General features: G+C 40.3%; 1 protein-coding gene across 1 annotated transcript in view; it reads left to right on the top strand.

The window, feature by feature from the left end:
• nelfa (negative elongation factor complex member A) overlaps positions 1-26,714 on the top strand; it is a 45,967-nt gene that overhangs the window by 12,994 nt on the left and 6,259 nt on the right. Inside the window, exons 2-10 of the mRNA XM_073042284.1 lie at positions 7,308-7,479; positions 7,988-8,149; positions 11,182-11,271; positions 11,793-11,920; positions 14,399-14,468; positions 22,093-22,181; positions 22,666-22,777; positions 23,558-23,859; positions 26,384-26,483. Of these exons, the coding sequence (XP_072898385.1) occupies positions 7,308-7,479; positions 7,988-8,149; positions 11,182-11,271; positions 11,793-11,920; positions 14,399-14,468; positions 22,093-22,181; positions 22,666-22,777; positions 23,558-23,859; positions 26,384-26,483 (1,225 nt within the window). The remainder of the gene's footprint in view (positions 1-7,307; positions 7,480-7,987; positions 8,150-11,181; positions 11,272-11,792; positions 11,921-14,398; positions 14,469-22,092; positions 22,182-22,665; positions 22,778-23,557; positions 23,860-26,383; positions 26,484-26,714) is intronic.

Genomic DNA, 26,714 nt, shown 5'->3' with positions numbered 1-26,714 from the left:
CGCTTGTTTTCAGTGGATGTGTCCTGCGCATGTGCAGGAGGAGGAGATTCGCTGAAATCTCTGTTTCAATGTGGATAGAGATATTTTTAAAAACACATAGTGTGGACGCCTATCGTTTTTACACAAAACCTGCATTTTCAAAATTATCCGGTCTAGCGTGGAAGTAGCCTCAGTTGCTCTGATTAGATTATCCAAGAACAAGAAATTGTTCAGAGTTCACAAAATGGGGGAAACAAAGTAACTTGTCTGCTTCCCCTGTCCTTGATCAGACTGAGTTTCTTCTGGCCAACACTTTGTTCCTACTCAGTGTTCAGAGTAAAGTATTCTGAGATTCATGTGCTGCATCTTTTCTGGGGTGGCATCACTTATTCCTGCCAAATTACTCAGTTTAAACTTTACAGTAACAACATCTGCAAGTTATCTGTGTCACTGAAGGGTGGAAGTGAGACTAATAGTTGAAGCCTCTTGTCTTTGGCCACAATTTGACATTTGGTTCAGTACAGTCAGTGGCATCAGACATTAGCCTTGGGTATCTTTTAAGCCTGGATATGGAAATGGATTCCTAATTAATACTGAAATACTTCCATAAAATAAGTTCACCAACAGCAAAGAACGTTGCAGCAACTGAAACAAATGCAAACCAATTGTCACTATAACCTTTTAGCCAGAATTGGCCTCTGTTTCTATGTGGCGTTAACATTCACAGGGTGAGCAGCCTGAACAGCTTTTGCCTGGTGGCACTCACATCCCCCATTATGAAGTGCTTTGAGAGGTTGATCATGGCTAGAATTAGCTCCTGCCTAAGCAACAACCTAGACCTTCTGCAGTTCACCTCCCACCACAACATATCTATAGTGGACGCAATCTTACTGGCTCTCCACTCAGCCTTGAGCCACCTGGACAACCACAAATATTTACATCAGGCTGCTGTTTATCGATTATAGCTTGATGCTCAATGCCCTGAGAGTGGCCTCCATCGTGGCAGAAGAGGAGGCCATGGACCAACATGGCAGAACAGAAATGGGGATAGGAATTATAAGATGGTTGGCCACTGGGAAATATCGCTTAATGCATATGGAGCAGAGATGTTTGACAAAGCAGTCCCCCAATTTAGGTCGTCTCATCAATGTAGAGGAGGCCACATCGGGAACACTAGATACAAATAGACAATCCCAACAGATTAGCAGGTGAAGTGTTGCCTCACCTGATAGGACTGCTTGGGGCCCTGTATGGAAGTGAATGGGCAGATGTCGTACTTCCACTTACAGGGATGTTAGTTGGGAGGGACGTATGGACAAGAGAATCACAGAAAGTGCAATCCTTGCAGAAAATCGGGGAGGTAGGATCCTGTTGATGATGGTGGAAGCTCCAGAGAATGATGTGCTGGATGTGGATGCTCATGGGGTGGGAGGTAAGGACAAAAGGAACTCTATCCCTGTTAAGACAGGAAGATAGAATAAGGGTGGATGTCCAGGAAATGGAGGGGATGTGGGTGAGGGCAGCATCAATGGTGGAGGAAGGGAAACACCATTCTATGAAGAAGGAGGTTATCTCTGACGTCAGGAAAGGAAAGCCCCATCCTGGGAAGAGATGTGGTGGATGTGGCTCTCAATATTAAACACAAAGTACACTGCAGATGCTGTGGTCAAATCAAGATGTACAAAAAAGCTGGATGAGTTCAGCAGGTCGGGCAGCATCCGTTGAAAGAAGCAGTCAACGTTTCGGGTCGAGACCCTTCGTCAGGACTAAAGAAGGAGGCGGCAGGGGCCCTACAAAGAAGGTGGGGGGAGGGTGGAAAACCAATCAGAGAAAAGATCAAGGGGTGGGGGAGAGGAAGCAGGGAGGGGATAGGCAGGAGAGGTGAAGAAGGAATCTAAAGGGAAAGCACTATAGGTAGTAGAAGAAGGCAGAGTCATGAGAGGTGATAGGCAGCTAGAAGAGGAGACAGAGTGAAGGTGGGATGGGAGAAGGGAGAGGGAGGGAATTACTGGAAGTTGGAGAATTCAATGTTCATACCAAGGGGCTGGAGACTCTCAATATTGTGAGCTCTTACTTTCATAGTCTCTTGTGTGGCACATTTAAAGACTTCTGAAAATTCAAATACACAACCTCAACTGGTTTATCCTAATCTATTCTCAGAAAACTCTATAAACAATTTGTCATGTGATCTCTGTTCAGTCCTAGTTATTATTTCTAATATTTGCCCTTAATAACAATGTCTTCCCTACTACTGACATCGTGTAATAATTACAAACTTTAAATACCTTTATATTCTAGGCATTGAAAATGCTTAAAATTTTGTTTTGACAGAAGTTTATCTTTATTAATGTTAAGATATTGGTAGTTCCTTGTTACTTTGGTTACTACAGATTAAAGTTTGACTTAATTCAAGTATTGTTATCTCCTGAGCCCACTCCTTAAACCTTCCAGAAGCTTAGGGATGGAGTAAAGTCGCTCAAACAAAAATTGGTGGAGTTTTCTGCACTTAAGGGTAATTCTAAAGAAGCAGTATTATTTAACTGAGGAAAATGTAGTTAAGTCTACCTTTATAGCTGTAGTTGCATAAATTTTCATTGACCTTGTGGCCCTCAAACTTGAGGGACAAAGATGAAATGGACTTCAATGAGCTAAAGGACTGTGGAGTGGTGGGTAATGCAAGGACAAGGCCAATGGAAATGCATTTGGGAGCAATGGATGGCAAATAGTGGCAGAGGTGGCATATTGGGGGAAGAGACACAGAAAAATTTTGTGAATTTGTTTTTTATATTGGGGAATGTCTGGATTTTGGAGAGATACCTGGCATAGTTTACGGTAATCCATGTTAAATTTCCACTGCTGCGTGTAAGGAGTTTGTTCATTCTCCATGTGACTCTGTGAATTTCTTCTGGGTAATCTGCTTCCTCCCACGTTCCAAACATGTATGGGTTAGGGTTAGTAAGCTGTGGGCATGCTACTTCGGCACTGGTAACATGGCAACACTGGCAGGCTGCCTGCAGTATTTCCCCAGTCTGTGCTGATCATTTATTTTTTGTATTTGTATTTTTTGATGTTTCAAAGTACATGTAACAAATAGAACTGAGCTTATCTAAATCTGAATGGCCGGGGTGACTAACCTATTCTTACTTAGGGGGGCGTGGAAGTGCAGCGGTTAGCACATCGCTTTACAGCACCAGCAACTGGGGTTCAATTTGTCTGCAACAAGTTTGTACATTCTCCTTGTGACCACATGGCTATCCTCTGGGTGCTCCAGTTTCCTTCTACGTTCCAAAGACTTAAGGGTTGGTAAGTTAATTGGTCACATGGGGTGTAGTTGGATGGCATGGATTCACTGGGCTGGAAGGACCTGTTACCATGTTGTACCTATAAACTAAATTAATATAAAGTAGCATTATCCAGTTTACTACATTTGGCCCTTGCACATACAGAATTGCCAGCAGAGGTCACTAAGTTACCTATTATAGACGTCAGCCTATCAAGTAGAAAAGATACATAGCTCATTTGAACAGCAAAGCTGGCAGTTAGCAAAATGTTTTACGGCACCAACACTGGGTTCTGTAAATAGTTTGTAAATGGTTGGTATGTTCTCCCTGTGATTGCATGGGTTTCGTCTGAGTGCTCCAGCTTCCTGCACATTCCAAAGATGTATGAGTTAGGGTTAGTAAGTTGTAGGCATGTTATGCTGAAACTGGAAGCATGGCAAAACTTGTGGGCTGCCCCCAGCACACCCTTGGACTGAATTGATCATTAACAGAAACTACACATTTCATTGTATGTTTCAAAGTTCAAACCAGAGTTCAAAGTAAAGTATTTTGGGATTCATTTTCTTGTGGGCATTCACAGTAAATACAAAGAAACACGATAGAAGCAATGAAAAACTACACACAAGACAAACAACCAGTGTGCAAATGACAACAGACTGTGCCAATACAAAATAATACAAAAAACAAATGAAATAATTATAAATAAATAAGCAATAAATTTTGAGTACATGAAATATTCCTTGAAAGTGAGTCCATAGGTTGTAGGAACAGTTCAGTGTCTGGGGTGAATGAAGATGAGTGAAATTACCTCCTTTGGTTCAAGAGCCTGATGGCTAAGGAATAATAACTGTTCCTGAACCTGGCGGTGTGAGTTCTGAGGCTCCTGTATCTCCTTCCTGATGGCAGCAGCAAGAAGAGAGTATGTCCTGGATGGTGGAGGTCCTTGATGATAGATGCTGCTTTCCTGTGATGGACTGGGCTTTGTAGGTTTTTCCCAGGCAAGGGCATTAGTGATTCCATAGCAGGCCTGGACGCAGCCAGTCAGTATACTCTTCACTGCATGTTTTAGTGTAAATGTGGCAAATAAAGCTAATCTTTCATGTTTAACAGCAAACTCAACTAATACAAGAGTTTGTATTAAAGCAGAAAATATTGGAAACACTTAGCAGATCTGATTCATTTTAACTCTATGCCATGGCCATTAATTTCCCTTTGAATTCTGAAAGATGACAGTTATTTCTTCTTGTCATGTGCACCATATGCAATTCAGAACTCATAGGTGATTTATCATTGGATAAAACTTGCTGTAAAACTTTTCCCCTTGACATTCAAGACTCCTTGCTGTACTCTTTGCTCTTAAATCCTAAGTATGCTTTCCCAGACCCCATCCAAACCGCGCTCGTATAATGAGACATACTTTGATATTTGGTGCTTTTGTATGTTCTCCTTGAGCAACTCTGTTCTTACTCAATTTTCAAAGAATAATTGGGTTCTGCATCCACCACCACCACCTCTTCCCTCAAGCTCTAAATTGATTTCATCTGTTACTTGCTTTCTAAGTTACTGTATTACGTTTCTTCATTCGGGTAATTTTTCTATCTCTGCATACCTGAAGCCTCTTGTGTTGCTTTAACCTCTTCTATAATAAATGGGTTGGAGACCATATTCATGATTACTGCATCAACTCTACATCGACAGTATTTTTATATTCATGGTGAACCTAAGATTATAGCAATACCATAAGATATTGGTGCCAAATTAGGCCTTTCGGTCTATAGGTCTGCTCCTCCATTCAATCATAGATGATTTATTTTCCCCCTTAAGCCCATTCTCCTGTCTTTCCCCATAATCTTTGATGCTCTTACTAATCAACAATTTATCAACTTCTGCTTTAAATATACCCAATGACTTGACCTGCACAACCATCTGTGGCAATGAATTCCTTAGATTCCCCACCCTGGCTAAAGAGATCTCTCCTCATCTCCATTCTGAAGGCTGTGCCCTCTGGTCCTAGACTATCCAACTATTAGAAACATCCTCTCTACATCCACTGTATCTAAGCCTTTCTAGACCATCCATGGTTACTTTTCTAATTCTGAACTAAATCTTTGACTCTCACATTACTTGTTACAATAAATCTGAGCCACTCGCTACTTTCAGCATCTCTGTCCCTATTCCTGTTACAGTCGGCCCTCCTTATCCGCGGATTCCGCATGCGTGAATTCAACCAACCGCGAATCGCGAAAACCCGGAAGTGCTCTTCCAGCGAGCATGTACAGACTTTTTTTTCTTGTCATTATTCCCTAAACAATGCAGTATAACAACCATTTTACATAGCATTTACATTGTATTAAGTATTATAAGTAATCTAGAGATGATTTAAAGTATACGGGAGGACGTGCGTGGGTTATCGTGCATCGGAATCGAAAAAAATCAGAAGTTCTCTTACTAAGTAAGTCGGAACAGGTACATCCAGTATTTAGCGTCAGTTAGTCAAACGTTTGTCTTAGTATATAGTATATATTTTACCTTTCTATGCATATAAAACACTTAAGAGTGTATGTTTCAGTGCTGGGCTCGGGAACGGAAGTTCTCGGGACTCGGGACAGATCGCTCCCGAGTGTGCTCTCCACCGTGCCGGGTTGATGTGGAGGATCAAAAACTCAAAACCCCAAAACCTAATAATTAAACCACTGCGTTGCTTAGTAATAATTGTAGCTTTCGTCGGGGCAGAGCCTTTCTCACTTTATCCTTTAAAATTATTCCGATCGTTGACCGATCTAGCCTAATGCTTTTCCAATTACCGATGGTGTTTCACCTCTTTCCAATCGCTTTATTATTTCCACTTTATTTTCAATCGTGATCGTGATTATTTCGTGAACAGAAACACTGCGCATTCAGAGCTCTGGCGCCGGGTCCTAATTGAGACAAGTTGAATAAGGGACTTGAACATCCACGAATTTTGGTATCTGCGAGGGGTCCCGGAACCAATCCCCCATGGATAAGGAGGGCTGACTGTATAACATTTACTGTCTATGGCCAGTTTCCTGATTTTGCTGCCACAGTTCTTGAAGGATGCAGATAAGAATATCTACTGCACCTGTTCATTAGCAGATCCTTCTGAATAGCATCAGTTCCTATTAAGCCTGCTTCTGTGTCTCAGGTCTATCTACCCAGGACAATCTGTTTTTTATTTAAGAACCAGTGACTAATTTAAAACTCACACATTGCCTCTTTTGTTGTCATATCTATTATTTAAGGGATTAGTGAACAATTTTATAATCAGAATTGGGAATATCCTCAGCAGCTCCTGCTGTTTCACCCCACCTTGTGCTAATCTTTTCTTTCCCTGGATCTGAACACTGATCACATGGCTCTGCTTGTAGCAAAATATAAGCTCTCCATGAATTTAACAGCAAGTTGGCAGGCATCTGGATTAGGGATATATTTTTCAATCTGCTTTCTTTTGTTGTCTTATTTTGATATACAAACTTAAATTTCTTTGTGGTTGCTGAGAGCACATTGCTACCTCCTGTATATAGGTATGTACACAGCTGAAGGTTGTACAGGGATAGAGCAGAGTGACTGCTGCTCATGTGCTCTGCAGAATCATACATAATTAAAACACACCCTTTGGGCCACATTCATCCAGCCATCTATACAAATCTCATTTACCATCCCTTGCTCCATAGCCTTCTGTGTTTTGTCGATTTATTTGGCTAAAGTGTTCAGGAACCTGCCGCCTCCAGACCCTCAGTCAGTTAGTTCTAGATTTCAATCACCCATTGAAAAATACAAAGTCTGCCTTGGATCATTTCCAAACCTCCTTGCCCCTTTTCCTGATCACATGCCTTCCAGTTTTAAAATCTTTGCTCTGGGGGGGTAAATGTCCTGTTATCTAGCATATCTGTTCACTTGTTCGATATTTGGGGGGCATAGTGCAGAGTGAAACCCAGAATAAAATTGCTACAAGGTATAATATTACAGATTTCCAATTTGGTCTGTTTTCTGTGTTTTATTTAATGCAAATGTTTGCTTATTTTACAGATGAAAAATTCTTTGACTGAAATTGTGCATCTTGCTGCAATGGATTCTGACTCCTGGGTTCAGATGGTAGCAGATATTCTAAAAACTTTTCCTGACACTGGCTCACTCAACCTTGAACTAGAGGAACACAATCAGAATTTACAAGAAATTCTTGGTGAACTCCGAGAAAAAGGTATTTTAGTAAGGTTGAAATCCAACACACACATTCTCACAAATGTAATCTTAGAAGCAGTTTTCCTATACCTGCAGTAACAATGACTTCTAAAGGTGTAGTGCAATGCTCTTAAGTTTCAGGTGTTAATTGTGGGATTGAGAAAATTTAGCTAATAGATATTTTAATAAGAAAACAACAATCAAATCACTTCTTAAGTGCTTATGATTCACATTCCAAATGGCAATTTTTCACAAAATTCCACTTCCTCCACCCTTCTTCACCCCATCACCATTTTTATTTGCTATTTTTTTTTGTTATCGGTCTCGTGGAACTAATTTGTCTTCTGTGTCAACATCCCTCCCGTATGGGTTTAAACACACTGCCTAATTGAATAGGCAGTGTGGCAAATCAATAATTACAGTGGGTGATTTGATCAATCTTATTATTGGCTTTTTTTTTTAGAATGTTTTGAACATTTTTGGTAGGCACAGGAGACTGACCTTTTAGTTTTTTTTAATCTAACTAGTTAATGAATGTGAAGCCTCTGCTATGTTGCCTTTGGAGTGCCAGTACTTGAACAAAAACGCCCTGACAACCCTCGTGGGACCCCTCACGCCACCAGTGAAGCATTTTCAACTTAAGCGAAAACCCAAAAGTGCCACGCTCAGAGCAGAACTGTTACAAAAGTGTGAGTAACTGTTTAGTAAACTATCACTGAACCTTGTATTCCTCTTTGGTGTGTGTGTGTGTATATATATTCCACAAGAGACCCTTCTAATCAAATTAAAGAGGGGAGTACAGCTGAAAAATAGAATGCCGTGATGCAAAATTCAAGGTTATATAGTCTCATTCCACCATTGTACATGTAAATGATGTAGGCCAGAAAATCCAAGATTGTTTCATGTCTGAGCTCACTGTAAGGTAAAATCGGGCAGAATTCCTGTTGCTAATTATATTACAACATTCTCTACTGAAAGATGATGACTGGATGTTGATTGAAAAAGGTAGTGCCACTTTATGATGTGTGAAGAATTTGGAAATTGCCTAAAGCCCTATGGTATAATATACTGAGAAAATCTGCAAAGATGTTGCAGGGTCACAGTCAAGCTCATCTAAAGTATTAGCCACACTGGTTGCTTTCCTATGGACAGAGGAGTCTGAGCAAAGGTTTAAATGAGATGTATTCAAATTGACAGTTGGAGGTAATGTAGCCTACCAGGAAGACAGATATAAGGTAAGAAAGGAACTGGTAAACATATACACCCAAAGAATGAGAGGTTTGAATCCCAATTTATGAAAGGTTTGTAGAGGTAGAGGTAGAGATCCCCTTAAAAACCTAGATAAGTATTTGATGTGCTATTTATTGCAGGTCTGTATGCTGGGAAAATGGGTTGACCTAAATGGCTTATTTCCAGCTGGAAGACCCATCTTCCTTCTGTGCAGAGAATATCTATAACTCGGGTAATTACAGTACTGCACTAGAAAATTAAGATACAGTCGGCCCTCCTTGTCTGCGGGGGATTGGTTCCAGGACCCCCCGCGGATGCTCAAGTCCCTTATTTAACCTGTCTGAATGTGGTGGTCTTTAGGACCCAGCGGAACCCCGGAGTTTATTTAACCTGTCCCAGTGCAGTGGACATTAGGACCTGGCGCAGCTTTGAATCGGCAATGTTTCTGTTTACGAAAATAATCACGATCACGATTGAAAATAAGGTGGAAGTAATAAAGCGATCAGAAAGAGGTGAAACACTAACTGTCATTGGAAAAGCGTTAGGCTACAGTCAGTCAACAATCGGAACAATTTTAATGGAGCATGTGAAAGGCCCTGCCCCGATGAAAGCTACAAGTATTACTAAGCAACGCAGTGGTTTGATTATTGAAATGCATATGTTTCTTAAGTGTTTTATATGCAGAGAAAGGTAAAATATATACTAAGAAAAGCGTTTGACTAACTGACGCTAAATAATACCGGATGTACCTGTTCTGACTTCGAATCGACTTAAAGACAGACACACGAACGGAACTCCTTCATAACCCGGGAACTGTCTGTACTTTTAAATCATCTCTAGATTACTTATAGTACCTAATACAATGCAAATTCTATGCAAATAGTTGTTATACTGTATTGTTTAGGGAATAATGACAAGAAAAAATAGTCTGTATATGCTCAAACAATGAGTGCTGGAGAGAGAGCTTCCGGGTTTTCCTGCTCCGCGGTTGTTGGAATCCGCGGATAAGGAGGGTCGACAGTATATACCTTGTCTGTTGTGAGGTGAATATACCTCATTTGCAGGCCAACAAGAAAAAAAGGCTATACAGAGCACTAGAGTTTTTTTAACAGTGGGAATGGCTAACTTCCTTCACCCCTCCCTCCAGTAAAAGAACCCCTTATATTTCTCATAACTCAAGTACAGTGCATTCCAGTTTACTATGACACATTGGAACTAGTGCATTTTGGCTCAATTAAGTGGCTGCCCCAGTTGGCTGAATTTTCAAGGTAATAGTTAGGAAGGTATAAAAAAGACAAACTACTGTTTAACTTAGTAACAAACTATGTATTTAAATGAAGTACAGAAAAAAATTAGAACTCTACCAATAGTACTGCAGTACTATAAAACTGTGCATTAGTTTCTAATACTTATTGGCGGAGGAGTTCATGCAATGTACGCAGTTGTGTTCTTTTGATTGACCGCAAATGAACAAAATCAGCACAGGCACCTAGTTCACATAATGGACTGCCTTCATACAATGTTTTTGATGATTACCTCCTCCAAATCTTCATTTTCACTGTAACATTCAAGATGATTGTTGACATCTTCAAATTCTTCATAGTTTCTAACTTGCTGAAGTAGTGAAATTGTTTTATTTTCACTCCCGGCATTTCTAGCATCTCCAAAACTGAATACTTGAAACTGCAGTGAGCAAAACAATCGTCGTACTGCCTATTTATTGCCACCTATCAAGACAAAATTCACTGATGCTATTTAAAAACTCTTCATTCTAAGCATCGTGTAATGCCTAATGGCCAAACAATTGCACGTGACTGATGCTTGGTAGAAACTGTTCAGCAGCAGTATCCTGCCCCAATTAAGTGGCAGAGGATCCTAAATAAACAAAGGGAATCACAGCTATTTTCTTTTTGTTCTTTAAGAGTTGTCCTAAATAAGCGGCACACCGATTAACCAGAATCCACTGTAATGCCTCTAGTAAACAGGAAAATGGCAACAAATGTAGCCTTGCAAGCATTGGCATGTTCCAACATATAACCAAAACTGAATAGCAGGCCTAAAAGGCTGTTTACATTATGGTACTTCACCCCAGTAAGATTTGAACATCATGAGTTCCAGGAAGAAAAATGAATAGAATTTGGGAAAGTATTTGTGTGTGTTTTTTTTTTAGAGAGAGTAATTGCATGAAAATGCTATTTCATTAGTCTTAAAAATTGTATTCCATTTGGGTTGAGGGACAGAATGGCTCATTGTTTTCAGAAGTATTTTAGATTTTTTTTTACTCAGTCTAGAATTGTAACTTCAGTTTAGTGAGATTTTTATTTGTCAATGCTTCAAGTATCTTAAATGATAAATACAAATGCTTTTGAAATTAGATTATCTTCTCAGGATTTTCTTTGTCTCCACATAGCTTGGTTATAATGCAACTCTTGTCTCTGGTGTGTACCTTTTTTTTAAGATTATTTCCAAAATTTGTTTTATTATCTTACAGCAACAGAAACTGCACAGCAGCTCAAAAAGACCTCTGGAGTGCCTTTTCTAGCCAAAGGGAGAGGTTTGGTTAAGAAAATCGATACCACTAGTACGTATTATTAGTTACTAATATATAATCCATATTCTAAGTAGATCAATATTTTTTCTTTGAATTTGCAGTGGGCTTTTATTCTGATTCCGATTTCTGTATCACATGTATATCGAAACATACAGTGAAATGTATTGTCTATGTTAACTACCAACATATCCAAGGATGTGCAGGAGCAACCTACAAGTGTTGCTAGACATTTTAGTGTTAACATAGCATGCCACAATGTTCAGCAGAACAACACATGCAGTAACAGTAACAACAGCAAAACAAGCCCCTTTCCTTCCCTCCTTCCTCCTACCATCCATCTACCTAACTCCTCACACACAGAAATACAAACACACCTCCAACCCCAGGGCAAGCTGTGGAAAATGTAACATCTGCAGATGACCTTAAGTGAAGTTTTTAAACATTTGGAAATTCTGCTTAACGATGTAACATGATTAAACATAAAGGTACAGTTGTTTTCTAAAGCCAAACTTGTGGCTTTATGCATTTATTACATTTATTTGACTCTACAGCACCCCTCAAAGGTATCCCAAAGCAAGCTCCATTCCGGAGCCCCACTACTCCCAGTGTCTTCAGTCCATCAACAAACAGAACACCAATGGCTGTTCGGACACCAGTGCGAAAAGAGAGAGGAGTGAAGGTTAGTTTATTCAGTGGCAGAGTTTAAAGTCTCTGTTAATGTGTTTACTGTGAATATTTTGTTGATTCAAACCAAGTCGGGTCTAATTATGACACAACATGGATCACCAAGTGCTACAGTGCACCCTGTAGTCTACTGCCAAGAAACCATTTTGCAGTTTTCTGTATGTGAGTCCTTGCCAAAAATTGATTACATTTGTTTCTTTCACATTTTGTCTTTAATTAAGATATTCTTACTAAGTTCCATAAATGAATTTTTATTCTATATCACAGATTTTTTATTATGTATTTCATAAGGTTGAATTTCATTACCCAAACGGCATAATACAGTGGTACACCTTAATTTCCCTTCAGTTAATATTGTTGTATATGCAAGGTTAAAATCACACTTTTCTAAACACCAACCAAAAACATTGTTTCCTTCCTTGAAATGAGTAAGTAATTGAAGATTTTCGTAATTTTAAAAGGAACGGTATTTCACAAGTTATTTTTCTTGATCAATCTGATAAATGTGCCTTTACATACATTAGTACAGCATAGGAAGAGCCCCTTCATCCCACAATGTTGTGCTGAACTAAATAAATTGGTAATCAAATGCCCGACTAATCTAATCCCCTCTTCCTACAGTATCTATATCTTAATCCCTGTGCATTCATCTGCATATCTATAACATATTCTGCAGATCCTGATGAAGGGTCTCGGTCTGAAACATCATCTATTTATACATTTCCAAAGATGTTTCCTGACCTGCTGGGTTCCTCCGGCATTTTGCAGCTGCATATCTAAGAGCCTCTTTAATGCCTCTTGTTTTTCCCTCCACTACCACCCCTGGCAGCACATTCCAGTCACCCAGCACTCTCTGTAGTTAAAAGAACTTGTCTTGCACATCTCCTTTGAACTTAACCTATCTGACCTTATATGCATGCCCTCTGGTATTAGGCATTTTAACCTTGAGGAAAAATATACCAGCTATTTACTCTCTTTACTTCTCGTTTTCCGAACCTCTTATCAAATTTCCAGACCGTTTCCGCCACACCAGAGAAAACAGCGTAAGTCTGTCCAAATTTCCTTATAGCAGATACTCTGTAATCCAGGTGACATCCTGATATAACTCATCTGCATTCTCTCCAAAGCCTCAACAAGCCATGGATAATGGGGTGACCAGAATTGAATGCAGTACTCCAGGTGCAATATAACTAAAGTTTTATAAAGCTGCGACATAACCTCCTGACTCTTGAACTCATTTCCTTCACTAACGAAGTCAAGCATGGCAAATACCCTCTTACCGCCCTATTAACATGGGCAACCATTTTCGGGAAGCCATGGACTAGGACCCCAAGATTCCTCTGCTATTCAACACTGTTCAGTGTCTTGCTGTTAACAGTACACTGTTCCTTTACATTTGATCAGGAGAATTTGATTTACATTTGATTGGAAAAAGTGCAACACCTTAAATTTGCTGGGTTAGTCACCATCTACCATTTCTGTATGCCACTGTATCCTTTGCCAGTCTTCTATACAATCCACAACACCACCAATTGTCATATTCTCTGCAAATTTACTAACCCACCCATCTATGTTTTCATCCAGATAATCATCTATTTTATATATTATTATTTTGACGAACAGCAAAGGTTCCAGTATGTGAGAGGGAAAATGGATCAGCTAGGATGAAATGGCGGAGCAGACCCAATGAGCTGCATGGCATAAATATACATATATCTTTTATGGATTTTTTTGATCCCTGTGGAATCATTGCCCTCCTCCAAAAGTTTTCATCAATAGCAAAAATGTTCCCTTTGCTTTTGTTACCTAGCTCCATTTAGATTGAGGCCGAAGCTATGCATTTTATTTGTTGTTGTTTCATATGGCAGGTCTTCTCTTTACATTTCTAATTGATTTTTGTCAAATGATGAAGTGTGGCCCAGGAAAGGCAGACACGAGTCTGTCCGTTCAGGGGCCGGGGTTGAATCGATCTTTGTCTGGCATCTTGTTTACAGTCATTCCAACATGGGTGGCCCTGAGTTGACACTGCCCAATGGAGTCCTTGAAGCACGCAAGCCTCCACATGCGTCAACATTGTGCATTTTATGAAGGCTTTGGAATATGGATAAATTGATTGTTTTTCTGTGTATTTGCTACATAATACAGCATTCACTTTAATCTGCTTTGTATCAATCTTGACTTGATGGGCTTAAATCTGTGTGAATGAATGTGGGTTGAAAATTCTATAAAAGATCATGTTACATTATTCCTCTCAGCACCTTGTGGCGCATCATGCGGCAACTTTGTCATTCCTTTAGCATTTTGTCTGTTTTCTGCGAGGCCGAGTTGCTAGCTCGACATATAAAAGATCATAGCTATTGGGAATTACAATCTTCATTTGATGCATTTGTGAGTACAATTTATAGTGATTCAATCAAGAAGAAAACACTTATAAGAATAAATACATCAGTAATAATCATTTGTTCTTTTCTAGTTGCTGGACATATCAGAGCTTGATATGGTAGGTGCTGGCCGGGAAGCTAAAAGGAGAAGGAAGACACTAGGTTAGTGAGATCCAATCTTCACTGCAAAATCATTTGTGTCAAGTGACTGTTGAGAGAGTCTGGAATGGGAGGTTGATCCATTTCTCAGTGCCATAGAAACAGTAATTAGGAGTAGGAGGGAGTTCATTTAGAATACACAGAACACTACTGCACAGAAACAAGTTTGGCCCATCTGATATATGCCAAACCATTAATTAATGTACAGTGCAGAATAGGCTCTTCGATCCCTTCGAGTCACGCCACCCAACAACCCCGGATTTAACCCTAGCCTAATCACGGGACAATTTACAATGACCAATTAATCTACCAACCATTACGTCTTTGGACTGGGAGAGGAAACTGGAACACCCATAGGAAACCTACATGGTCATGGGGAGAACATACAAACTCCTTACAAACAGTGGCCTAATCCCATCAATCTGCACCTGGATAATGGCCCTTCATACCCTTCCCATCCTTGTAGCTATCCAAATTTCTCTTAAGTGTTGAAATAGAACCTGCATCGACTACTTGCACTGGCAATTCGTTTCTCACTCTTCATGTTCCCCTTAAACATTTCACCTTTCACTCTTAACCCATGACCTCTAGTTGTAAACCTACCCAACCTCGGAGGAAAAAACCTGCTTGCATTTTATCCTATCTATACCCCTCAAATTCTTGTATAACTCTATCAAGTCTCCCCTCAATCTTCTACATTCTAGGGAATAAAGTCCTAACCTATTTAAGCTTTTCCTGTACCTCAGCTCAAGTCCCAGCAACATCCTTGTAAATTTTCTCTGCACTCTTTCAATATTATTGACATCTTTCCTGTTGGTTGGTGACCAAAACAAAACTGCGCACAGTACTCCAAATTAGGCCTCACCAATAGAACTATAGAACATTACAGCACAGTATAGGCCCTTCAGTCCTCCATGTTGTGCCAACCCAAATAATCCTTTAAAAAAAAGTACTAAACCCACACTACCCCATAACTCTCCATTTTTCTTTCATCCATGTGCCTGTCCAAGAGGTTCTTAAATACCCCTAATGTTTTAGCCTCCACCACCATCCCTAGCAAGTCATTCCAGGCACTCACAACCTTCTGTGTAAAAAAAAAAAAAACCAAAAAAAAACCAAACAAAAAAAAACAACAACTTAACCCTGATGTCTCCCCTAAACTTCTGTCCCTTAATTTTGTACATATGCCCTCTGGTGTTTGCTTTTGGTGCCCTGGGAAACAGGTACTGACTATCCAACCTATCTATGCCTCTCATAATCTTGTAGGCCTCTATCAAGTCCGCTCTCATTCTTCTACGCTCCAAAGAGAAAAGTCCCAGCTCTGCTAACCTTGCTTCATATGACTTGTTCTCCAAACCAGGCAACATCCTGGTAAATCTCCTCTGCACCCTCTCCATAGCTTCCACATCCTTCCTATAATGAGGTGACCAGAACTGAACATAGTACTCCAAGTGTGGTCTCACCAGCGATTTGTAGAGTTGCAACGTGACCTCTCTACTCTTGAACTCAATCCCCTTGTTAATGAAGCCTAACATCCCATAGGCCTTCTTAACTACCCTATCAACCTGTGCAGCGACCTTCAGGGATGTATGGATTTGAACCCCAAGGTCCCTTTGTTCATCCATACTCTTAAGTAACTGACCATTAATCCTGTACTCAGTCTTCTGGTTTGTCCTTCCAAAATGCATCACCTCACACTTGTCTGGATTGAACTCCCATCTGCCATTTTTCTGCCCAACTCTGCAGCCTGTCTATATCCTCTTGTAACCTTCGTCAACCTGCAGCTCCATCCACAACTCCTCCAATCTTCGTGTCATCCGCAAACTTACCCATCCTTCCGCCTCTACATCTAGGTAATGTATAAAATTCACAAATAGCAGGGGTCCCAGGACAGATCCCTGCGGCACTCCACTGGTCACCGACCTCCAGGCAGAATACTTTCCTTCCACAACTACCCTCTGCTTTCTATCTTTAAGCCAATTTTTTATCCAAACAGCCAAGGTTCCTCTTATCCCATGCCTCATGACTTTCTGGATGAGTCTCTCATGAGGGACCTTGTCAAATGCTTTGCTAAAGTCCATATAGACCACATCCACTGTCCTACCCTCATCAATTTCTTTTGTTACCTCTTCAAAAAACTCAGTCAGGCTCGTGAGGCACGATCTTCCCTTCACAAAGCCATGTTGACTATCCATGAGTAGACTGTACTTCTCCAAATGCTCGTAGATCCTGTCCTTAAGAATCCTTTCCAGTGGTTTGCATACCACCGACGTAAGATTCACCGGTCTATAGTACCCAGGATTCTCCCTATTACCTTTTTTAAACAAGGGAACTACATTTTCCATTCTCCAGTCCTCCGGCACTTCCCCTGCAGCCAAAGAGGATTCAAAGATCATAGCTAATGCTCCTGCGATCTCTTCTGTCAATTCCCACAACAACTTGGGATGTATCATATCCGGCCCTGGGGATTTATCAATCTTAATGTTTCTCAGAAGATCCAGCACTACTTCTTTAATCTCCACATTGTCCCACACACAGACCTGCTCTACTTCGACCTCATCCTGATCAAGATCCTTTTCACTTGTGAATACTGAAGCAAAGTATTCATTTAGGACCCCCCAACCTCCTCCGCTTCCCCACATGTTGCCCTCTTTATCCTTTAGCGGTCCCACCTTCGTTCTCGTCATCCTCCTATTCTTCACATACGCATAGAAAACCTTGGGGTTCTCCTTAATCCTACATGCCAAGGCCTTCTCCTGTCCCTTCGAGCTCTTCTAAGTCCTTTCTTTAGCTCCTACCTAGCTACCCTATATTTCTCATAAGCCCCTCCTACTTCCTGCTTCTTATATCTAACATATGCTTCCTTTTTCCTCTTGACGTGTTGCCTCACGTGTTTCATCAGCCACGGTTCCCTTTTCCTACCATTTTCTCCTTGCTTCAGTGGGACAAACCTATCATGAACCCAGCTCAAGTGGTCCCAAAACTTCTCCCAAATTACTTCTGTGCTTTCCCCTTTGAACATCTGTTTCCAATTTACTCTCGCTAGTTCCTGCCTCATCCCTTCAAAGTTAGCCCTTCCCCAGTTAAGCATTTTACCATTTCGTCTGATTTTATCCCTTTCCATAGCTATGCTAAAGCTAAGGGAGTTGTGGTCACTCTCACCAAAATGCTCCCCCACCAAGAGGTCTGTCACCTGACCAGATTCATTACCCAGAACTAGATCCAGTATAGCCTCTCCTCTCATCGGCCGGTCCACATACTGTGTCAGGAATCCTTCTTGAACACACCTGACAAATTCAGCCCCATCTATCCCCCTTGCACTCAGGAGGTGCCAGTCAATATGAGGGAAGTTGAAATCACCCATAACTACTACCCTGTATTTCCTGCACCATTCTAAAATCTGCCTGCTTAACTGCTCCTCGGTGTCCCGAGGGCTATTTGGGGGCCTATAGACTACTCGCAGCACAGTGATTGATCCCTTCCTATTTCTGACTTCCACCCAGGCTGACTCTGTGGACATGCCTTCTGCAGCATCCTCCCTTTCTATAGCCATGATACTATCCCTGACCAGCAATGCCACTCCCACCCCCTTTCCTACCTCCCATCCTATTCCTTTTAAAGCACTTGAACCCCAGGACCTGCATCATCCAATTCTGCCCTTCCTCCAACCAAGTTTCAGTAACGGCCACAGCACCATAGTTCCATGTACTAATCCATGTAAGTTCATCCTCCTTGTTCCTAATACTCCTAGCATTGAAATAGACACATTTCAACCCCTTTAACTGGCTACAATGATGTTTTGTCCCCTGCCTGTCCTTCCTCATCAACTCAGAACTCTTAGCATCATGCCCTTGTCTGTCTACCTTAATTCCTGCACTCACATTCTGATTCCCACCCCCCTGCCAAACTAGTTTAAATCCTCCCCAACAGCTCTATCCAACCTGCCCGCCAGGATATTGGTCCCCCTGGGATTGAAGTGCAACCCGTCATTTTTGTACAGGTCACACCTGCCCCAAAAGAAGTCCCAATGATCCAGAAATCTGAATCCCTGTCCCCTGCTCCAATCCCTTAGCTACACATTTATCCTCCACCTCATTCTATTCCTATTCTCACTGTCATGTGGCACAGGCAGTAATCCCGAGATTACTACCTTTGAGGTCCTGCTTTTCAACTTCCTTCCTAACTCCCTGTAGTCTTCTTTCAGGACCTGTTCCCTTTTCCTACCTATGTCATTGGTACCAATATGTACCATGACCTCTGGCTGTTCTCCCTCTCACCGCAGGATATCTTGGATGCGATCAGAAACATCCCGGACCCTGGCACCTGGGAGGCAAACTACCATCTGAGTTTCTTTCCTGCGTCCACAGAATCACCTGTCTGAACCCCTGACTATAGAGTCCCCTATCACTACTGCTTTCCTCTTCCTTTCCCTACCCTTCTGAGCCACAGGGTCAGACTCTGTGCCAGAGGCACGGCCACTGTCATTTCCCCCAGGTAGGCTGTCTTCCCCCCCCCCCCCCCCCGCAACAGTACTCAAACAGGAGTACTTATTGTCAAGGGGTACAGCCACAGGGGTACTCTCTAGTACCTGACTCTTCCCCTTCCCTCTCCTGACTGTGACCCATTTCTCTTTCTCTAGTACCTGACTCTTCCCCTTCCCTCTCCTGACTGTGACCCATTTCTCTGTCCCCCGTGACCACCTGTCTGTAACTCCTCTATCACCTCCTCACTATCCCTGACCAGACGAAGGTCATCAAGCTGCAGCTCCAGTTCCCTAACACGGTCCCTTAGGAGTTGCATCTCGATGCACCGGGTGCAGATGTGGCCGTCCGGGATGCCGGGAGACTCTAGGACTTCCCACATCTGATACTAACCACAGAAAACTGGCCTCACACACATACTACCTCCTTTTGCAATCAACAACTGCCTCGCCTCGTCCCGTTACCGCCAAAGCCCTTTCACTCTGCTGCCTGCTCCCAATGTCTTATAGAATTTCAACATAACATCCCAACTCCTGTACTCAATACACTGATTTATGAAGGCCAATGTTCCAAAAGCTTTCTTTACGACCCTGTCTGCCTGTGATGGGATCTGTATTCCCAGATCCATCTGTTCTACCGCAATCCTCAGTGCAATTATGCTCACTGAGTAAAACCTACCCTGGTTGGTCCTCCCGTAGTGCAACACTTCACACTTTACTGTATTAAATTCCATCTGACATTTATCAGCCCAATTTTCCATCTGGTCCAGAACTCGCTGCAAGCTTTGATAGTCCACTACCCCCCAATTTTGGTGTCATCCACAAATGTGTTAATCTGGTTTACCACATAATCATCCAGACCCAATCCAATGACTCCTCGGGAACTGTGACACGCATAATGTGCCAACTTCCCCGCTCACTTTTTTTAAACTCTACCTCTTCGCAAACCAATGTCTTCTTGGGAACTGGCATGTAAATTGTGATTTAGCCCTTTAAGATTTGAATGCATTTGGCCCTGCAAGATTTTTAATTGTTCAATATAATCATACCTTATCATCGAAATGCAGTACCCAATTCCTGTTTTATCCTAGTATCTTATGATCTCTTTAGCTATTAGCACTTTATTTAACTCCTCTGGAATATAATGATTTGGTCTCAACTAACCAAAAGCCCAATCCTGAAGCTTAAAAAGCAATTAAAAAGTGTTTTTTTAAATATATTTCTATCCTGTTTTTCAACTCTCTTTAGCCTGCTCTGCAAATCTATCTCAGCTTCTCTAATCTATCCCAGCCTCTCCATTGAATCCATGAAGCCAAACAATGGAACCAGTCTAGGAAATCTGTATGCTCTCTAAAACCTTTAAATCTTTAAAAAGAATTGGATAATACTGCAGTTCTGGTCATAGACACATTGGATCATTTGTTTTGCCAGATTTAAAGAGATTATAGAAATGGAAATTATTGCAGTAAGGCTCATTGTGGAGGCACTGTTAAGTAAAATTGAGTTGTATATTAGTGTAGATGATCAAAAGAGTAAATCAGGAAAGGTACAGAAGTTTTAGGAGGGAGCTAATGTGTTACCTTGGACTTCTCTGTCAAATTATCATCATTCTACCAGGATAAATGGTCCTTCTGGCAATCTAGCATAATTTTTGTCATCAATAAGAACATTGAAGTTTGGCATCATATGCAGATTTTGAAATTATGCCCAGACCCCGGTCCTTCATTGTGTACTAAAAATGGCAGTGATCACAGTACTGAAATTTTGGACTAGAGTTGTGTTTATCCTTAGAAGTCTGAAGAACTGATGGTTATAATTTTTTTCCTTTCTTATTCACCAGTTTTATATCCAAGTTGCAAATGCCTGGTTATTGTATGGCCTTTAATTTTACTTAGCCACATTTTTTTAACTCTGTCCTGCAAATTAGCTGGGCCCTTGCTGGTGAAAGGTAAAAGGATCAGGCTACTTAAGAATAATTTCTTTTTTTTAAATCAGTATCCTGTACTTATATACAGCCTGATTGTTCCTTTTGGAATTTAAAGCTGATACTTGTAATCCACTACTTCACCAACATCTAACCTTCTTCCACATTGTATGATTTGTCTCCAATCCTTCCTTTCATTTTATTGTAAGGTTAGTATGTTCCATTTTGAAATGGTCACAGAATTACTAATTTTGTCCTGTAATTAAGCAAACAGTTCATTCTGTACAGCTTTCTGCAAACTGTTGTGTTTTTTAAATTTTAGGCCAAATGTTTGGTTTTGTTAATAATTCTTCCAAAAAAAAATCCATGCTGGGTAATGGACCTCCCCTCTCAGTACATACACTGATTTGCTTTGTAAATTAATGATAAATTAGCTTTAATCTTCAATGACATGGTGAAAATTTCTTCTTAAGTTTCATCTGATCCTTGAGATTTTGGGATGATTCAAGCTTTGTAATTGGAGCAAATTGAGATGTCCTTAGTAACATGATAAGGTACTATTAACCACAAGTTATCATTGTAGGTTTATACTTCCTTAAATGTAGCAGTAGTAGTGTTGTTGTAATGGTTTAGCAATCAAATCTTGCATTTAAAGTATGGCTTACAATGCAGTGCAACTCCTTTCTGTTTTCTGAAATTAGCCTGAGCACTTCATTCACAGTCTTTATTGTTACAGTTTTATAGCTGTAACACAAGTTTATTATGAAATATCAAATATTGGGCTGAGAAATGTCGTCATTGGCATTGAAACATCCATGTGAGAAGTTGGTGCTCCATAAAACAGTAGTTATAATTGCTGTGATCTATGAGAGGCTTTACTCCACCTTCTGCTAGACCTGATGAGGACCAGGATGATAATTTTATTCATTAATGTAGATGGTCACATCAATAAGCTGAAATTTCATTTCCTGTTCCACCTAATCACTGCACAAAATAAATCTTTCACATGTTGAAACACAGTAGAAGAACCTGCCTGTGCTGAGCTGAAATGCGTACATTAATCTTCTTCACTGTCCTGTGACTGAAGATAACTTTTACACTTGTCTGATTCTAGAGAGCAAGATGTAAATAATTTCTGAAATTTGTCATTTATTTTATCATGGTTTATTAACAGATAAATTAAAACACTTGGTGACATTTCTAACTTTTTTTCTTAAATTCAGATACAGAAGTTGCAGAAAAACCTGCCAAAGAAGAAATGGTTGTTGACAGCGTCACACCAGATTATGCTGTTGGTCTGGTCTCCACACAGGTAAATTGCAGATGAGGTATCAGTGAAGGTGACATGAATTAACCCTGTGATTTAACAATTTATTACAATAAATTAAGAGGTTACTATTTGAAATTCTGATTTCTTTGCTCTGTATTTAAGCAGACTCCTGCTGCAATCATGGATGTTATGACTATTTCCTCTAATGCTCAAAACTCAAATTCTTATTTTACTGTATATTGAAGTGAATTACTTTAAAAAGCCCTGTACAGGCCTAAGCACTTTTGTGAGAGATGATCCAGCTTGTTCTAAAAGTGTATTTTCTGTCCTGTGGATAAATGCTAGTTGCTGAATTAAATCGTTTTGGAAAATTTTTACAGTTATCATTGGTAATTTATCGTCATTTTAAGCTTAACCCTGCAGGGCACATAATAAGTTTAATTTTATTCTGAAACATCTAATTGTCTTCATAAATGTTTTTTTAAAGGTTAGTAATATTTTATGATTCCTTGTATATTTTTTGCAGAAACTTGGTGCTTTGAGTAATGATAATGCACTACCATCTACTAGTTACTTACCTGCTACACCAAGTATGGTGCCATCATCGTCGTACATTTCCAGCTCTGAAACTCCACAAGGTGAATGTCAGCAGACTAGAAGGGGGTGGTAATGATTAATCTCGTGTTTAATTAAAGGGATGGAGCATAAACTTTAAAGTAGTCTTGTTCTGCAACTAAGAAATGTCACAGTGGGCTATGAGGCAGCAGCCTCTAATCACTTGTTCTCTGGCAGACATTTAGTGAATGCCTAATTGATTGCAATGGAAATTGATATTAATGGTGGAATTTTCCTCTGAGCAATCATTTCTCCCGAGTGTTTTGCTGTACACATCTTGTACACAAAATACAGTAATACACAAAAACAAGCTATTGTGCTGAAACAAGGCGTGAGGGCAGATTTTCATTTGTAGTGGAATTCAAAACTAATAGTTAGAGACATCAGATTTACTAGTTTGGTAGAAATATCTTCCCCAATAATGTGATGAGAAAGAGCAATTTGTTATCATATCAATTTGAGATGCATTTTAAGGTTATAAGGAATAACATGATAGAATGTGTTGATGTAAGGAGGTAAAAATGGTGCTAAAATATTAAAAGAACCCATTTGAGCTGAATGCATTTTTCTTTGTCATTAACATCCAACCCCAAGTGCAAGGCTTTGAGAGAAATAAAATGATAGATGATTAGTGTATTTATGCTTTAACAATGTCTATCTGTAGTTTGTGTGGGTACAACCAGTGATTACATCTTAAATTATTTAATAAGTAACAATATAGAAGAAGCAATTCCGTGGCACATAATTGAGATGGTTGGAAATGGTAGTCATGAGTTACAGAGTCTTTCCTCTTCCCTGAACAGCTAACACAGTCGGATCAGTCCGAGATGCTCTCCAGACAAACAGACTATCGGAAGAGTCCACAGCTCCTACCTCTGGTCTACCTGGCCAGTTCAAACAAAGAACCCCAATTTATAACAGCAGCTCAACAACATCTACCTCAACTACCACTGCCCCAACTACCGTGCCTGTCACAGTGACGGCTCCAACAACACCTGTACAGCAGCAAGCGCCACCTCCACAGCAGACACAACAACAGCAGCAGGCACCGCAGCCGCCACAGACACAGCCGTTGCAGCAGCCTCGCAAGAGTCTTTCACTCACAGTAAGTAGGAAATATAGGACCGGATCTCTGAAAGCAATGAATAAAAAGTTTGCTCTCCACATGTTGCCTTTGCTCCAGTGGGAAAATGTTCCATCTGAAAATTCTGCATTGCTGTGACATTTAGTCTGGATTTGATAGAGATTTGTGTGGCCTTCACTGTACTGAATTGTGATTATATCACAGGGGAAACTTACTTTGAGGAATATTGGGAAGCGCTGTTCATTTGGCAAATGGATTTCATTTTCCACCACTTCTGCAGAAGTGACTCCACCTTCACCTCAAATACGTATACCAACGTTAGATGGAACTCGTCTTTTTGTTCATGCTGCTTAAGGAAGTTGTGCAGTTTTTTGCTTCATTAAGGATTTTAGACAGCGAATGAGAAGCAGTTTTCCTTGATTGAAGGTGAAGGACCAGAGGTTACAGTGATTAGGAAAACTTTAATGAAGTGTAGAAGGGAAAGCTTCCTAAATGCAGCAAATGCTACCGACAGTACAATCCCACTGAAACTGAGAATGCATCTTATTTATTATGTTTAACTAGTTCCAGCATATCTAAAGCACTTATTGTATAGCAAGAGTACAGTTTGTAGTGTACAACTGGGGTAATTACAAAGCTTGATGAGTTGCATCTCATTGTGCTCTACACAATAATCCCCCGTCTAATCCCCTGTCTTTTGTCTGAGCGTATTGCAGTCCTAAGGAGATAACTTTAAATCTAAAATATTTTGGATAACCTGTTGCCTCAAAGCCTCCACCCTGTTTTCCTCTTCAAGGCTTTTCAATTTGTTTCTGCAGGTTTAAAAAAAAATATTTACCATTGCACTTTAATCTGCACCCTATCACAAGCATTCCCCTGTTCTCTGCAAATTTAACATGCTTAATCGCTGTTTTTCCCATTTTAGTTAAGGGTCCCTAACAAAACAACATCCACTATTTCACTCCCCACGGATCTGCATTCACTTACAACATTGCAGTTTTGTTTTGCTTCATTATGTGTTATGGAGAGATTTGATTATAGTGAGCAGTTTATAAAATCAACATATTTGTGAAGGAAAGGAGGCTGAGAAGTCAGTCACAAACACGAGAAAATCTGCTGGTGCTCAAACTCCAAAGCAGCACACACAAAATGCTGGAGTAGCTCAGCAGGTCAAGCAGCATCTATGGAAAAGAACAAACAGTTGACCTTTTGGGCCAAGACCCTTCTTCAGGTTGAGAGGTGATGGAATTGTTGCTGTTGGGGTGCTGTACAGATTAAATCAGACTCTAGCGTGTGTCCCCTGTGGGCACAAGCGTCTCTGGAGAGTTCATGAAGTAAGTTACTGTGGCAGATTTTTAAAGCCTGTGGGGTTGTGGCTGCACTCAATTGACAATTTCTCAGCAGGTTATCTGTCACAGTAAAATTCCGATTGACTGGCATATTGATTTTATTAATGCTCCGACATACTTTTAATTGACCATTTCCAGATGTTGCACAGTATTATAATCTCTTCTGTGAACCAGGCAAATGAAGACTGCAGGAAGTGGGTCCCGGTGGGTGGGAGGGGAGAGCGGCAAACATTACCTGGTAATCCAAATACCAAATCTCCAGCTAGTGGATTGTTGGAGTTATACTATTGCAAAATAGCTAGATGATGCTAGGTGGTAATTTAGACAACCAATTGTCTGCAAAAAAGAAGTCCTATGAAAAACCAAGAAGTTAGAGTTTTCTTGGGAGATATTTAAAATTAATATTACGGCTTAAATTTTAAACATCTACTGCTAGGATACCCAAGCAGTTGGAGAAGCCAATGAAGTGAACATATAAAAATGTTGCGTTCTCTATGTCTAGACAGAAAAAAAACTAAAGAAATAGCCTGCAGTGGAAAAGAAGTGTGGGTTAATTCAGAACTATCTCTAGAATTAAGGTTGATGCTCCCCAAAAGAAGAGAATGTTAAAAAATATCAGGGAAGGCAATTTCAACTTGCCATTCCTACACCTGCTGCCATATACAAGACAGAAATTAGTTTTGTGTCCGCTGTATTAGAAGGACAGGTCACTTCATTTATATATTTAAATCATGTTCCATTGGGATCCTGGTTTAAATTTAATAAACACGTTTATACAGGGAAATCTGAACTGAAATGGAGAGAAGTCAGTTCCTAGAGATGAGTGTATTTTAGAAAACCTTTTTGTAGATCTGGAGGAGCAGAAGTGCCCTTAACTTCACAGTCCTTTCTCTTTTGAATAATGTGACTTCTAGATTACCAGAGGATAAACATGAATCTTATTTTTAATCTTAGTCCTGATGAAGGGTCTCAGCCCGAAACGTCAACAGTGCTTCTCCTTATAGATACTGTCTGACCTGCTGTGTTCCACCAGCATTTTGTGTGTGTTGCTTGAATTTCCAGCATCTGCAGATTTCCTCGTGTTTGCTCTTATTTTTAAATTAGCATTTCTGTGTTCTCGACAATTAATTATTTTGTTTAATCAGGATTTTCATTGTTACATTTATTCTCACCCATGTTTCATTCATATCTTGCAGAGAGACCAAATGTATGCAGCCCAGGAAATGTTCAAGACTGCAAACAAAGTCACACGCCCAGAAAAGGCTCTTATACTTGGGTTTATGGCAGGTTCAAGAGGTATGATGGAAAGCTTTTTCATATCCTTACCTCCACTTGCATTGTCAGTGCTGAATCCACCTTACTTAAATTACTTTTCAGGTGTGGTCGGTTTCTTAATTAATGTAAATATGAACAATTGGATAATTTAAATATGAATAATTTCTACTGCTTAACTAATAAATGATTAAGCAGCTTGAAAATCACTGAAGATTTCCCACCTTGAACTAAACTGTTCACAGCCAATCGGCC

The sequence above is a fragment of the Hemitrygon akajei genome, chromosome 4 (genome assembly GCF_048418815.1).
Source record: "Hemitrygon akajei chromosome 4, sHemAka1.3, whole genome shotgun sequence".
NCBI classification, from domain to species: domain Eukaryota; kingdom Metazoa; phylum Chordata; class Chondrichthyes; order Myliobatiformes; family Dasyatidae; genus Hemitrygon; species Hemitrygon akajei.
This window is presented reverse-complemented; position numbering and strand designations above follow the sequence as displayed.